The 15,683-nt window shown below is 36.1% G+C and overlaps 1 protein-coding gene across 3 annotated transcripts in view; it reads left to right on the top strand.

Annotated features, from left to right (window-relative positions):
• ccser1 (coiled-coil serine-rich protein 1) overlaps window positions 1-15,683 on the top strand; it is a 132,824-nt gene that overhangs the window by 13,863 nt on the left and 103,278 nt on the right. For all 3 annotated transcript variants that reach the window (XM_055039678.1, XM_055039676.1, XM_055039679.1), the window contains exons 5-6: window positions 4,540-4,630; window positions 7,293-7,398. In XM_055039678.1, the coding sequence (XP_054895653.1) occupies window positions 4,540-4,630; window positions 7,293-7,398 (197 nt within the window). The remainder of the gene's footprint in view (window positions 1-4,539; window positions 4,631-7,292; window positions 7,399-15,683) is intronic.

The raw sequence follows: 15,683 nt of genomic DNA on the forward strand, positions 1-15,683 counted from the left end.
CTGGTTGTGGAGACGCTTAAGCTTATGGAGAGGATGGGACGTCATGCCAAGGCAAAGAAATGGTTCATCTTAATCAATATTGTCATTGCAATTTTTACCCAATAGTATGGATACAACTTATTTTCCTGCTACTATGTGGCTCTAGAGTAAACTAAGAAAGGAGTCAAGATTTGGGCTGCAATGATAAATGGCCAATTTATTTACTTCTGTGACGAGAAGCAGTGCCATTGATCTCATTCTGCCTGTTATTGATTTAAAAAAAAAATAATTTCAAAAGGTGTGAAACATTTATGTTCCCAGAATTTTCAGTGGTGGGTTCTCATAAGTCCATCAGTGACAGTGGAGATAATACTTTGACAGGCTGGTGGTGATTACACTCAGAACTCACTCACAAAGGAAGTATTACATGAAATATTCTCCTCTATCAGAGACAGCCAGAACAAACACTTTTGTTGGAAGCTCGAATGATGCACAGAATATGACAAAACAGCTCAACAACATTTCTTTTCTCCCTTCCTGTTTTTTTTAATGTGCATTTAAATAGTAGCATAATACCCTGCTTGCTAGACATTGTCCTAATTTAACATTCCTTTTATTTCCATGCTCTCCAGTTTGTTTAGAGTGCATAGAGGGAAATTATTATAAGTGACTCTTGAATTAATCATACAAAAGACAAGGATACTTTATCGTTGGAACAGAAAGTAGTAGCTACCGGCAGATGGTAGAAAAACAACATTGTAGCTAATATTTATCCCTATTACTTTGTCTAAATATCTCTAATAAAAAGCATGTGTTTATTAGAGATATTTATAATTATCAAAAATTGTTAAAGGGTTGTAACTTGCAAAATCTTGTCATGTTCAGTAAAAAAACACCAAAATTTTAGCACAAGTTTTCTACATGAAAACATGTTGCATACAAGAATGACAAAAACGTTTTTGAGCAGATTTTTTCATCCAGTGCGATCTTACCAGCTTGTCTAGTACAATTGACATTTAATGCTCAATAGTTGGAGTACTCTTCAGTCTCAAGTTGTTTGGCCAAACTCAAAAACTGTATTTTATTTTATATTTTTTTGTTGGGAATGCAACAGCAACACACAGGTAAAGTGCTCTCCTGATGCCAAAAGCCATTTTATAAAGTGGAAGAAAAAGGAGGAAAATAAAAGAAGTCCATAGAACATCACCGAACAGAATGTGACAATTTCTCTGTGCTAGGATTTTGTCAACAAATGTGATCTTTAAATCAAAGAAAAGATTCATAATAATTATAAATATAAATTAAAGTCACTTATTAACTTCTGAAGTAGCAGATAATATAATTGTACTGGTACTGCGGATGAAAAGCCAATGAGACCATGACTTCAAAGTCTATGATTACACAACTTCTCTGCAAAATGTTTAATCTGGCAGTGAACAGCTTTAGTGGAGGCATCTGAAGCAGAAAATCCCCAAAAATCAGTAAGAAAATGAGCTGACTCTGTGAATTTGAAGTGCACATGTTTGGGACTTTTCAGTTTGGTCAAACTTTGGTAGATGAAAGGAAAAGTGTCTTTATTGGTTTAGTTATAAGTCTTCAAAGCATGAGGGATATATGTTCACCATATATTGGAGAGGTTTTTTTCTGGGAAATGGGTTTCAGCTATCACTTCTTCTAGCAGAAGAAAGCTTTTATTTGAAACCAAAACGCAGTCATAACTTATTTCAGTACATTTTCTAGGGACTTTTCTTAGTGTCCAATATTTGTCATTTCTCTTTCCTTTTTTCAGTGCTTATTTATTTGGTTAGTTACATCATCTGTGGACAAAAATCAAACTTTAATGCCCCTATCAGCTTTTATAGGTTATGTATAGTCAAGTAAAAGCTAAATAGCAAACATGCTCACTAAAAACTCAAGAACTCCAAGGATAACTCAACAGCAGCGAATATTATACATTATACCTATTGTTGCTATGACTAATGCAACATGAAACAGTCTCAGTTTGCAGTATGCTGTTTATCCTGTGAAGGGAGAATGTGTATAAAATTATCATTTGTGAAGGAATTCAGATATATTTAGTTTGCTTTAGCCTTCTCTCTGGCAGCCACTTTTAATAGCTAACTCAGCACTTAGGACACTAATCCTTTAAGATTAAGGTTTGTTCTCAACAGAGCAAACCAACTATTTAACCGGCAACATTTCGTATTAGTTGCAGGTTGGCCTTGATTTTGCAATGAGTAATGACTCCATATTGATGCACTGACAAATGACAAATGCCAGATGATAAACTGCGAAATTGCGTGAGGGAACTTCTCTGTCATCTGGGTTTTATTCAACAAATGGATTTCCAATTTGACTGGACGTTCAATCCTCCGTGCCCTCAGGCAGACTGTAAACACAAGTGGCTGGGAAGTGCCTTCTCAGGCAGGTTGAAGCCATTTGTTAGTTGGTATATTTTTCCATTGCTGGAGGCTGTAATACCTGCCTGAAAAGCAAAATCGCTCTCACTTCATCTCAACGCTTCTGCCACCCAAAGCACTGAAAACATGTAATTTTCTTTGATTTAGGCTGAGTGCGAATGGAACGCAGTGTCTTTTAATGGAGCGAGAGAAACGAATTCTTCCTCTGATCTCTGTTTTGGGTGTCATTTTGCTTGGCAGTTAGGAGAAGGAACCATCTTTTAATGAGACCTGAATCTAATATTATCTCTATTAACTCAAGGATTATACTCAATCAAATCACAAATGTGAGGTAAAAACGTGACATTGCTGGCTTGTAGGATCATATTTCTCTGGAGAGAGAGGTGCATTAAAAAGGGCAATTTAGCTTCAAATGCAATCTGTGCTGTAGTATTAAACAGGCTCTTCATTTCTTTTCCAATACAGTTTTAGCTTTTTTGCTGTAAAATCTGAAATGAAGTCTCCTACTTTTTTTTCCTCTCCTATTTTCTGTAATGATCTTCCAATTGGGAAAAGCAGCAGTGTGATATTATATGTTCATCATACACAGCCTGTACTGAGTTCATATTGCTTCTGATAATAATTCTGCTGAGGTATGGCTGAATGGTCACGACTGTCCCTGGCTGCTGCTTTCAAGAGGTGGGAGATCAGTGTAGAGATTGGGCTGCATGTTGCTCATATTTATATACCACTGATCTGTGAATCGATTTTTCCGATCCAGGTACAGATATGTTTATAAATGTGGGTTATTGCACAACAAGAAGAGCAATGAAATGTTTTAATTGTCAAAATAATGATACAAATCTTTAATAAAATATGCATGATTCTACTGTGTATTTTATTATTGCGCAAGGGAAATTTAATAATGAAGGTGAAAGTCCAATGAGGGTAATTAAACCATAGAAAAGATGAAACTGCATCTTATTTTTCTTATTCATCATAGTTATTAGTTATTAATTTGGTTTAGGGGCATCTAAATCAACAGGCATTATGAGGTACTTAATTTGGTTTCAGAAATAATATTCAGATATATTTTGGATCATCGATTTCTTCTAAAGTTTTTTTGGGGGGGGCAAATGTCCTTTACATGACCATTAGGGGGCAGCATTGATCTTTGGAATGAATATAACAAAATTAACAATATCTTTCTACATTACTATAATGCTAAGATTATTACATTTCTTTATTAAAAATATTATATGTGTGTCATCAAGTGATGTAGCATTTAAATTTTGGATTTGACTTTGACATACCAGGATGGAGGCAATATCACAATGCAGCCTTTCCCTCAACAATCCTCAGGCTACTGATCATTTCTGAGGATTCAAGAAAATCACACTTAGATCTTTTTGAAGAGGCATAGGCTGGGTATTAGTTTGTAATCCAGGAAAGGCTATAGAAACATGTCTTTCTCAGTTATCTTTTTTAATTGATTCTGATTTAGTTCAAATCTGTTAAGGAAAATAGAATTACACAGATCAGAGTTTTAATTTAGTCATCAACCATGTTGTCAACATATTCATAATTTTTTTTCCGAAGAGCACGTTTTTAGAGCTTGCAAGCATGATAAAACCAAAACTGGGAGTCCATCTTTGGAAGTTACATGAGCGCGATGCTGTATCTCGTCATGGGAATTAAAAACTGCCGATTAGCAGAGTTTATCTAGTTTGCTCAGCAGCTAGTTTTTGCTCGTCGAGCAAATAGAAAGCTGACAGATGTTACACAAAACTACAGGCTCATTTGTCATATTCATTGCTTTCTCAAACAAAACAGTTATCATACCAAGATAATAGGACTCACAATATGTTTATGAGGTTCCTAAGCAATGAAGAAGGAATAAATATCTCAGTGGGTGAAGGCGAGGAGCGAAAAATCTAATATCATAATAAAATGAGCTGCATTGTTTGATAGTTTGATGTCATGCAATATTGTGAAAATTAGTTTTGTTTTTTGCCAGCCAAAAACAAAACTTGCACATTGCAGATTCTGCTGGAAAGATAAAAAGTATAAACTATTGGAAATGCAGAAGAACTAGTTTAGTTATTTAGTTCAAGAAAATAAAATGACGTCTGATGTATGTGATTTTCCTTTTGCTCAACAGGATGTGCTGAACAACCTGGGCTCCTCAGAACTGGATGAAGATGACCTCATGTTAGACCTGGACCTCTCAGACGATCAGCGACATCGACATGGTAATGTCTTCCCTGCTACCTTCATGTAGCTACATATTCTGTGAAAAGCAGCAAAACTCCCACAACAGAATTCAGAGATCAGTTTTCATTCTCTTGCTTTTATTTATATTTTCCACATTTTCTCATGTTTTATCTACCCAGATTTTCTTGGTCCATCTGCCTTGATTCACCTCCTGTTTGCACTTGTGTTTTCTCCATCACTATTTTTTTATTAGACTGTATCTATTCCATCACTTCAGAACATGACACCAGTATTTTTATTCCAACCAACATGCACCAACAACTTTGATCCAGCCAGCTCATTTGCAGCAATTTTTCTCCTTTGTTGTTTTGGCATTTCAGTCAGACCAATATGTTTTGTGGTTGAAAACTAACTGTTAGAGTTATTTATCCTGCCGTACCTCGATGTGGCAAGGACTGCCAAACTATAACTTCATATATAAAAAAATTATTATATTGAATAAGTGCAGTGAGTTGCTATGGCCATACCAGATCATAATGTGTGGAGTAACTTAAATATCTCATTCATCAGATGTGGGGAAGTTAAATGATTCCCTTTCTGAAAGCATTAGTGTTAATTACAGAAACACAACAGTAAATGGGCCATTTAGCAAGCTATTGTAAGCACAGTCATAACTGATTATGTAACTGATTATCACCTGCAAATGTTTGCTTCATGAAAACATTTTTCATTCTCTCCGTTGACTAAATTTAGGCTTGGGGTTACTCTCCCTTGTTTGTTTTTAAAGTTACCGAGAAGTTGCACAACTGATGTCTGTGTTGAAAACATTCTTCAGAGATGTTGGCTGATAAGAGTCCCCATTTCTGCAGGCTGTCAGTTGCACATCCATGATGCAAAACTTGTTCTGCCACGTCTTGCTCTTTTGGACTCATACCTCGTGACAAAGGAGCCCAGTGTTACCAGTTTCAGTTGATTGAGGCTTTTTGACATCTTCCTCCAGGAGGTAGCCATCAGAAGATGGATTCACTGTCGTCATAAAAGTACAGATATGAGTAGCATTAAGATCCCTGTGGTGTTTGTATGATGTTCGATAAGTGCTCAGTGTCCCAAAAAGGACCAAGAAAATCTAAACAAATATTTCCAGTCTTACTGTTTTATCAGTTTATTTTTTTAAATAAAAAATGTCTACTGTCACTTTTTTCTTAGATCGTGCATTGATATATTTTGTTATATTTTATCATTGTATTTTCTCACCTGTTTTTTTCTTTGTCCTTTATTTGCAATAAAATAAAATGAAGTAAAATAAAATATCTCAGTAAATAAAAATAAAAAAATTAAATAAATGCATGGTATGAAAAAAATTAGAACAAAAATAAATTATGAAATAAAAAAGGAAACTGATAAATGAATAAAAAGATTGGAAATTGAACTGAAAATTCAAAGTGGTAGTAAAAATGTTAAATTATTTGTTTTGAAAAATAAAAAAAATATATGACTTTATGTTACACTTTATAATCCAATAAGTTGGAAAAATTATTATATTTTGGATGAAATATACATGAATTGCTTTGTCAAGCCGTTTATGCATTCTTATGCTTTACCTATGTCAGGATCCGTCCTCCATTGTTTTCACCATCTTTAGATAATTTAATGATTTGTCTGACAGCCTGATTCACAAATGGTGTTTATACACAATTGGACACAGTTGCACCTTATGAAGTGGCAGGTGAGCGCATGTCACAATTTGACGAACGCTAATTTGCTGTAATGTCGCTGAATGTTGATTGTGTGAGTCTTGTGATGTCATCGACCCAAATGCACACAAAGCAGAGTTCCAAAATCTTTGAATGTTTGCAAAACTTTGTTAAAATTAAGATTAAAACGGAAACCTCAGCTCTATTAAACCAGATTGAGATGCTTCCCTGAGTGTTTTCAGAGGCAGGCTGGGTTTGGGCTGAAACCCCAGTGCACTCACACCAAATACGCACACACACAAATAATGAAGGCGTCTCTACAGGCACTGGCTGATGCAGAGTTAAAGGAGGCACCGTCATTAATACATACTAGCGCACAAGCGTGGATGCTTAGTCATTAGACCTAATGGTTTGCAGACTGTAGCATGAAATTAAAGGTTTGATGAATTGTTCTCATAAAATCAAGGGACTAAGATTTTGTGCTTGCTATAAAAGAGTAGGGTTCTTCTACATAATCAAAGTGAATCATTTAAGGACACACACTCAAACGCACACCGCTTTCAGACAGTGGTCTACACCGTCTCAAACACTCATATAAACACACACCGTCGCACATGAATACACACCTGTCCCACAGGGCCACACACACACACCTACACAGTCTTATTGGTGCTTCACATTTTTACCTCTCTCATGTGGCCTGTTGAGGGGCTTTATTAAAAAGAAAGCTGTTTCACTGCAATTTATGGCCAACTGAGTTCAGCAGCTATGGACGGACAGATGGACCTCTGCAAAGACCGGAAGAAATGCAAACTCTTGTGCTTTTGCCCTACTTTACTCTTTTCTTCCTCGCACCCATCTGAACAATAGACCAATGGATCTGTTAAGCACTGCATGTCATTAGAAATCTGTGAATCTTTCTTACTCATACATTCTCCAGCTTTTTGTTTTCTTCACTAATAAATAGTGAAGATGAAAAATGCAATGTGTATGTTTATGTTGATAGTGTCCAGAGAAGACTCGAGCCAGTCCCTAACATCCTGCCTCAACCTGCTTCCTTCTCTCTTGGATCCACCCGGAGATCGCTTGGCAGGGAAAGAAAACGTTCAGAGGTAAATTTGTATTTTGGGATTAAATACATCCGGCTGCTTTGACTATTTCTTACAAAATAGCAAAAAATACAAAAGTACCATGTGTTAGACTTTGAAAGTTTTAAAAGTGCAACTAATTTGAGCAGAGATGTCTTGCATTTTGAGACAGCAAGTGCAGTAGTTGCAAAAAAAAAATGTGTCTTTGATGTGTTTTTAATAAACAACTTGAACTGAACAGAAAATAAAAATGAGTAGGCCTTTGATATTATAAGTAATCCTAGGAATGTTTTTATTTATTATTTTACTCACTAAAAAATTCAGTGCTGTGCCTTATTTCTTAAAGTATGTTTACCCTTTTAACATTTTCACCTATTATCTGAATGCTTGATTGTGAAATGGGAAGAAAACTACCTCTTTACTGCAATTAAAGGAGTTTATTCCGCCGTTTCCTTCTCTCCATATATTGATATAATCACCATACAGTTTTGCGTCATCTAACAATAAAGGTCTGAACAGTATTTCAAATATATCTTCATCGCAATATCAGTGTATGCAATATTCACGTTTCAAAGGGCTGTTTGGAGAGCAAAAATTGTTGGCTATTATATTCCAAGTGTTGAGCTTACAATTTTGATGCTAATGTAATATTTAGCCAATGGGACAGAGCCTGTAGGCAGCAGATGCTCACACTGCATTCAAACATTGCCCAAAATGCTAAAGGTCACTGAGTTATGGAAGCACAGATAAAAAAGAGACAAGGAATAGGCATATTTTACATCTTCCTATCAGCTCTGGCAGGCTTCCCTGAAGTCTTTCTGAAGAAAAGCATCCCCACTAGCGCCACTATGTTTCATGGTGTGTTCAGGGCCTTAGTGTTCCACTACACATTGCGTTATACATACAGGCCAAAAAGGTAGCCTTTTGGTCTTATCTGTCTAGAGCACCCTCTTCACATGTTGGAAGTGGCTTGTTGAAAACTGCAAAGGGGAATTCTCTTGGCTGGATGGCCAGCCAGGTCTGTGTAGGTTTGCCATACTTATTTTCAGAATATGGATTGAACAGTTCTCTGTGAGATGTTCAAAACTTGGGATAGTATTTCAAAATCTATCTCTGCTTTAAGATTCTCTACAACTTAATTTCTGACCCGTCAGGATGTTTTTTGGTCTTCTTTTGTACTCTGTTTGTTCTCTAATATTCTCTAGCAAACCTCTGAGGCCTGAGATTAAATTACCCACAGATGCACTGAGTTCCCCAATTAAGTGAATTCTTCTATTTTTATGCAAACTGCATAAAATGTGAAAAGTTGTGCAAATACCCATCTCCTCAGCCCACAAACATACACACTACCAGAATATAAAGGGAACCAGATGTTCGAATCAAATGTTGTGATTTATGATCTTTTTTTCTCAATCTTAATGACCGTGTCAGTGGTAAAATCAGAAGTAATAAACTAAGTATTATTTTCCATCTCTCTTTTCCATTTGCAACCATCTTTCTCTGGTTAGTTTGCTGTGATTTACAGGCACCATTTGTATATTTGAAAGAGCTTCTGTTATTTGTCCGAGTGCTATTTTTATTAGCATCAATCGACTGAATGTACAGGATTTAGATGCAGAGCAACAGCGACTCTGGATTGCTCCGCTCATTTTGTCTCCAAAGCAAAATGTACCAAGAGAAGGGACAAAATGGAGGAGACAATTAATCAACTTGGCATCAAGTGGGGCCTTTGCTAACACGATTCAAAAAGGTTAAATAGTGAAATAATCAGAAACAGAATTACGATGTTGCTTCACAATTTGTGCATAACAAATAATTGCAGAGTAAACCATGGATTATAATAGCTCTGATCGTGCCATCTGTTACTGAAATGTATTATGTTCATGGCATAACAGAACAATAGCCACTGACACAGAAAGACGGGCCATGATCTTGTGTTGGCTGACAATACACAGCAGCATCCAGATGGAGCATGCTGTATGAAGTACCCCTATTTTATACATGTACCACCTAGCGGGCAATTACACTCTGCAAAATACAGCTTCATTTCAGTAGGGCTGGGAAGCAATTCAATTAATTTCTTTTTAATTTATTTAAGATAACATGAAAATAGAAGGGCATTGTTTATTCCACGAACTCTTCTTCTTTGCTATTTTGCATAAATGTGTGACGTGCTTAATGCTTTTTCACCTCCTTTGAGATGAAACAGGAAAGGTGAAGGCTGAATAAATAAATAAATTCCCCCAGAATAAATATGGAGGCTGACTCCTTTCTCTTCCATTTCTTTTCCTGCATAAAGACAAAACAAGGATAGAGTCCAAAAGAGAACATTTAGGCTTTGTGTTTGTACATATGAGTGCCACTGTCGGAGACTATTTCTTACGTATGTGATTCGATTTGGCCACTTAGCTTCTCTCAGAGCTTAGAGTCTGGATGCGTCTTGTTCATAACATACAGTTGCTTTTCTCCAAGCACACACACACACAGATGGAGCTGCTCTGTGGATGAGGCTTATTTGGTTTTATGGAGCCAGTGGGTAATAAAAGGTTGTATCACCAGTGGTGTCTGGTGGTCTATCTGAGAAGCCTGCACTGATTATTACTTTACCTTTCATTGTTCCTCTCTCTGCTTGCGAGTTGAATTTATTTTGTTCCTGCTGGTGGCACCCACTGAGTAAATATACACTTCCTGTCGAAACATGCTTACTCCAGAACAAACTGTCAAATACTGTCTTTGTTTTTCAGAGAGACTGGTCAGCTTGTGTGAGTGGATTGAAGTACATTTTGAAAGATTCATACTGAACAGAGAGACTCAGGGCAGACCAAGGTCTCTGCTTTCGGATTTTTGTTTGCACTTGTTGAAAATTTTAGTGAACAGAGTTTCTCCCTGTCTAGACAGTGTCAGTGAATCATCCAGGTAATGTTTTCAACCCACCTAAGCTATTTGTCAAGCACTTCATTTGTTACTTTATTTATACTGATGCCTCACTCGTCTTTAAAAGCAGCTCCAGAGATGCATTTGTGCCCGCACATACTTTATTTCTGCTTTCATAAGAGATTAAGGCTAAAACATCTGTCAGCAAAAAAAACATTTTTTTTTCAGCTTGATTGGATTATATGTACTAGGGTTGCTTGATATGGACTTAAAATTTTTTATCACTATATTGATAATGAATATTTTGGCTGTAATATATGACTGTATCAGTATAGAATCACATTAACACAAATAACTCTTACAAATACATACAATTACGTACTATAACAAAAAAAAGATAATATTTTATGGTACATTACATTGTAGCCAGAAAACAATATCCAGGTTATTGTGTGCTGTGGTCTCTCCTAAAAATTAGATCTGGATCTCAATGGGAGTTCACCTGGTTAAATAAAAAAATAACAAAATAAAACTATTATGTGGAGCTACTTTTTAGCAAATTAACAACCTTTTTCCACCTTTCACATAAAACCAAGGTCATGCTGTGCGTGAAAAAAAAGCAACAGAAGACATATTTGGAACAGATTGTGACTTAAAGGTAGAGCGACTGCCCCATATATAAAAACTTGTCCTCAGTGTAGCGGTTCCAGGTTTGATTCCTGACTCTGGGATCTTTGCTGCATGTCTTCCTCATATCCCCATTTTCTGTCTAGCTCTGCAAATAAATCCTACTAGTGCCAGAAAAACCTTTTTAAAATAGAAGAAAACATTTATTTGACCAACATCTTTTGAAACACAACAATCGATTTTCTTGCTGGGCTTAAGAATTTTGAGAAACAACTAAGCGAAACAAAGATGTTTCCTTTCTCACCACCCTTCAGCAGTGAAGGCCACCACAAATTTAGGTTGTATTATGTTCCTGTCAGTTGTGTTCACAAGTATGCTGTTCAAAGCCCAACCCTACCGAGTGCATGCTGTTCAGCCTAAAAAATAAATTCTAGTTTGACTTCACATCATGCAACATTTTATCTTTATTTGTTCTTGAAACAGTGAAATATTTAAACCATTAAAATGTCAATAAGAATTTGTGTTTTTCATGAACTCGTGGAAATAGATCAGTATTTGTTAATGTGGACTTTCTGATTGAATCAAAAATAAATTGCTTTTACTATGAAGATTAACAAAAAACAAACAAGTAGCGGTCCCTCACTATATTCATTCTACTTGTTAATATTATTGTTAGTTGCTTTTAAGCAACTTTAATAATAAGCAACTTGTTAAATCAACTTTAACTGTTAAGCAACTTTAACAATAGATTCTTTTAAGATTATCAGAAAGCAAATTTCTACATTTAAGTTGCCAAGACACACTACCAATGAGAAGATGTAGAGGGATGAGCATTTTGTGAATGAATATGAAAAAAAGGAAGTACAATAAGCCAAAAGTCAATTTGTGGCTAATTTAGGAGTGTGAGAGGCAATTTAAGGATTTAAGCTCAATTTCACTATAAAAGTTTTTTTGAAATAGCTTTGAAACCAGTTTTGTATCAGCCACTGTTATCCCACAGTTTACAACTTTTAAATCATAATATGCATCTCTGTTGATTGCATTCTTTCTTGCCCAGACAAGTAGTCCAAATCAAATCTTGAATCTTGGAGACATGAATCTGAATTAGGATGTGATAATTTCGAGAAGAAATTTGAGTCAATGCTTGAGTCTTTAGAGTGAAATTCTAAGTAGAATAGAAAACGTGTGTCTAGTCTGCATAGCTCAAGTCTAGTCTCATGTCTTTGGAGCATCAGTTTAAGTCAAGTCTCGGGTAATAAGTGTGTGACTTTAGGACCAGTCTGGTGCAAATCTAAGTAATAAGTCTTTGTTTTCTCAGTGTCATTTTAATCTCGGGTTCATGTACTCTGAAGCATTTTTGCATAAAGGATAGGATTATTTACAGTAACGGTTCTAACCATGGCGGTCAAACAACAGTAAACCCTGATAAATCCAAAATGAATGTCTTACTGCAGGTGTAGGAAAATATTTAAACGAGCTATGAAAATGTTGCAAGTTGTTTCCAATTTGGAAAACAGTGGTGGAAAACAGTGGTAGTAAATACTAATAAGCATAATTATGTGGACATAAGATTTTGAAAATGTATTGCAGAGGTAACGAAGAGTCATTAAAGTTTTCAGACAGATTTGACAAGCCTTCGTTACGTCTGTGACAGCTGCTGTTAAATGTGCATGAGAAAATGGGTGGAAATTAGCGTTTCTTACTGGCTAAGGTGCAGCTGCTGGCAGGTGTTAATTTCCCACCATTTTAGTTTAGCATCTTAACTGATTTCCACTAACAAAACATTTTCACACAAATTTTGTTGGGAATTTTACTAAGGCAGTGTCTAGAAGCCAAAGCTGGAAGAGGGGAGAAAGGCGAAATGTATTTGCCCAGGGCTCCCTCTATCTTTTTCACCGTCTTCCTTTTCCTCCAAGTCTCTTTTGCTCTTTGTCTCAGGTTCCACATTCCCTCGAGGGGACATTGATTTGCTGCAGGCAGAGCAAGCTCCCTTCCTCTCGTACTCCAGAAAACACAAACACGCTCACACACACACACATAAAGTGTTTTTCCTATCTCTTCAGAGGACAGTGCACAGATTTAATATTATTTTCCTGAGTGTTCACCTAAAACTCTGCCTTACATAATCCATCCCGAAAATAAAACTTCTTGTTTAAAACCAATGATTTGTATCATTGGGACTTCAGGGGCGTCGTGCTAAAAAAAGAAGCCGATCTGTGCATTGTATTTGAGTAAACAGATTCCTGTCCCCACAACACAATAGAAGTGAGTCCACAAACACACCTGTCAGTCAGTCAGCTTGTCCAGAGAGAGTATCGGCTGCAGGAGACCGACAGACAGACTGCACTGAACATCTGCTGTAAGCTCACAAATGAAAATGCACAGTCTTGCATGCATACACCTGTTTAATGGTTGACGGTTGGATGATTTTGTTGTCAGGTATCTCATTTTCTGTCTTGAGATACAAGTATTACTTCTGTAAAACCGTGGCATTAAATCTCTACATTTTGAATTGCATCTTTGCTCAGATGAAAAAGAATGCAAAAAAAAAAAAACAACGGGAGAAGATTTTAATTAAGCTGGTAAGAATGGAAATCTGGGATTGTAAAGGTGCATTTCAATAATTTAGAACATCAAGAAGTTAATTTATTTTGTTAAAAAGAAATTAGACTTGTATTTATTCATTTTATGCAGAGTGATTTTTAATAATTGTGGCTTACTACTAATGAAAACACAAAATTAAGTTTTTCTGAAAAGTATGATATTACAAAAGTTAAAAAAATGCTCATAAATGTAGCAGAATTTCCCAACACAATCAGGTGATGACTACTGATTTGACACTTAACAGCAGACAATTAGTATCCTATACAAGGAAGGTATGCCACAAAAGGACATTGCTAAAGATGACAACTATTCAGTGTTGTGTGTCAATATTAAAGGAAAGTTTACAGGAAGGAAAAAAATGTGATCAAAATTTTAATTTGTTGACTTGATTAGAGCAAGTAAATAACAAATCAAGTACTGAGTGCACATGCTGCAGTGTACATACTATTCAATAGGCCAATATCAGAATGTCAGAGGAAATCTGCACACAGTGTAGATCACTGGAGAAATGGTACGCTATGACAATTTTTATTCACCAAAGAAGTGATTGATTGCTGCAGGTCTAGATGCCTTCACTGTTATCTATATGTGTTGATTCAAAACCTAACAGTACATTCGGTAAGAAGAGACTGACTGAAAAAAGAGGAGAATAATTCAGTTATTCGACAGATTTGGTTTTGATTTATCTTACAAACTTATCTTGTATAAATATGAAAACAGCCAGCTTAATGAAATCCGAATGAGCCACGTCTTGAAACAATGCAGATGGCATCAATCACATGACAGATTAATAAGGAGGTAAATAGTTTCATTTGCTTTTGCTAAATCAAGCTTTCCTTTGTGGATGCTTGTATCGGAAATGGCAACGGCTCCTCCTGACAACAATTACTGTTTCCCAGCACCTGAAGGAGGACGCATCAGACCAGTGAATATTTCGGCGATGTATCTTTAATGCCTGTGTTGCATTGTGTGTTGCGCTAAGACACCGACTCTTCCCCTGTCTTCCCTATAAAAATGACGCAGAGGAAATTAAATTTTGACAGTCGGGATATAGCTTGCCAGTTGCTATGGTAGCAGCAGTCTGCCTGTTGAGCACTCCCAGTCCGTTCTTCTATCCCTTCTTCTTTTCTGAATTTACCACTGTTGATTACCATGCAGAGGACAGGCAGTCCAAGGCGAGGACATGCAAAGGCCCAGGGGTGTCCCTGTCTGCCAGCGTGCAGCGGGCTCTCAGTAAGGTGTCGGCTCCCCATTCTGCACCTTCAGGACTGATGTACATATGCAACATATGAAAGTGTGTTAGGAGCATGCCAACTCTTGTGCTGTTTCAAGAACAAGTTTATTTCAATGCAAAGAAAGAGAAGCCACTGAAAATGAATTAACAGGTACATTAGATGTAGCACACGCATGAGGTGCCAGCGGCATGACTATGAAAAATACATAAAATTAAGGCTCTTAAGTATAATTTCAGCACATTTCCTTTTCTTAAATTTGGTTTCAGAAGAGCCATTGTAAGCATCGGCCATCATGAGATGCCATTGAATAAAAATACCACATTTTTATGGAATCAGAGTATTTAAACAGATATTCAAAATAAAAAAAAAATACTAACTGGTTTGATTTATTTTATTAAATAATGTCACATTTGTTTTTATCATGATACATAAATTTGAAATGAAAATATTGATTCAGAAATCTCAAGATTTGGAAGAAATTTAAAGTCAAGCCACTTATTGAATTGGTCTACCTTTGCTGCCATTCTGCTTGGTATATTACCTGATTTGATTTTTTTGTTTGTTTGCCTTGGCACCCAGTCTGCAGGCATACATTGTCCAAAAAACTTTCCAATTCTGTTTTTACAACTTTGCTATTTTAATAAAAGTTGGATTGTGATCAACTTATATTAAACCTATGACCTGCTGTATAGTTGAAAGCAGTTGAATTTTCTTGCTATACTTTCTTAAAAAGTTTTACTTTCATCCCATCAATCCACAAAATATTTTCCCAAAGTCATCAAGATGTGTATTAAATAATGTAACCGTGATACATTGTATTTATTTTCTCTCTATGTAAAAAGAGTTTCTTGGTGAAGTTTGCTGAAATCCTGATACAATGAGAAATAACTATGTGCCATTTCCAAACATATTGATGTCAGCGACTCTGATTCTCTTCTATTGTTGAAGTGTTTTTGAACAGGGCATTCT

This window comes from Poeciliopsis prolifica, unplaced genomic scaffold (genome assembly GCF_027474105.1).
Source record: "Poeciliopsis prolifica strain line A6 unplaced genomic scaffold, Auburn_PproV2 SCAFFOLD014, whole genome shotgun sequence".
Classification (NCBI taxonomy): Eukaryota; Metazoa; Chordata; class Actinopteri; order Cyprinodontiformes; family Poeciliidae; genus Poeciliopsis; species Poeciliopsis prolifica.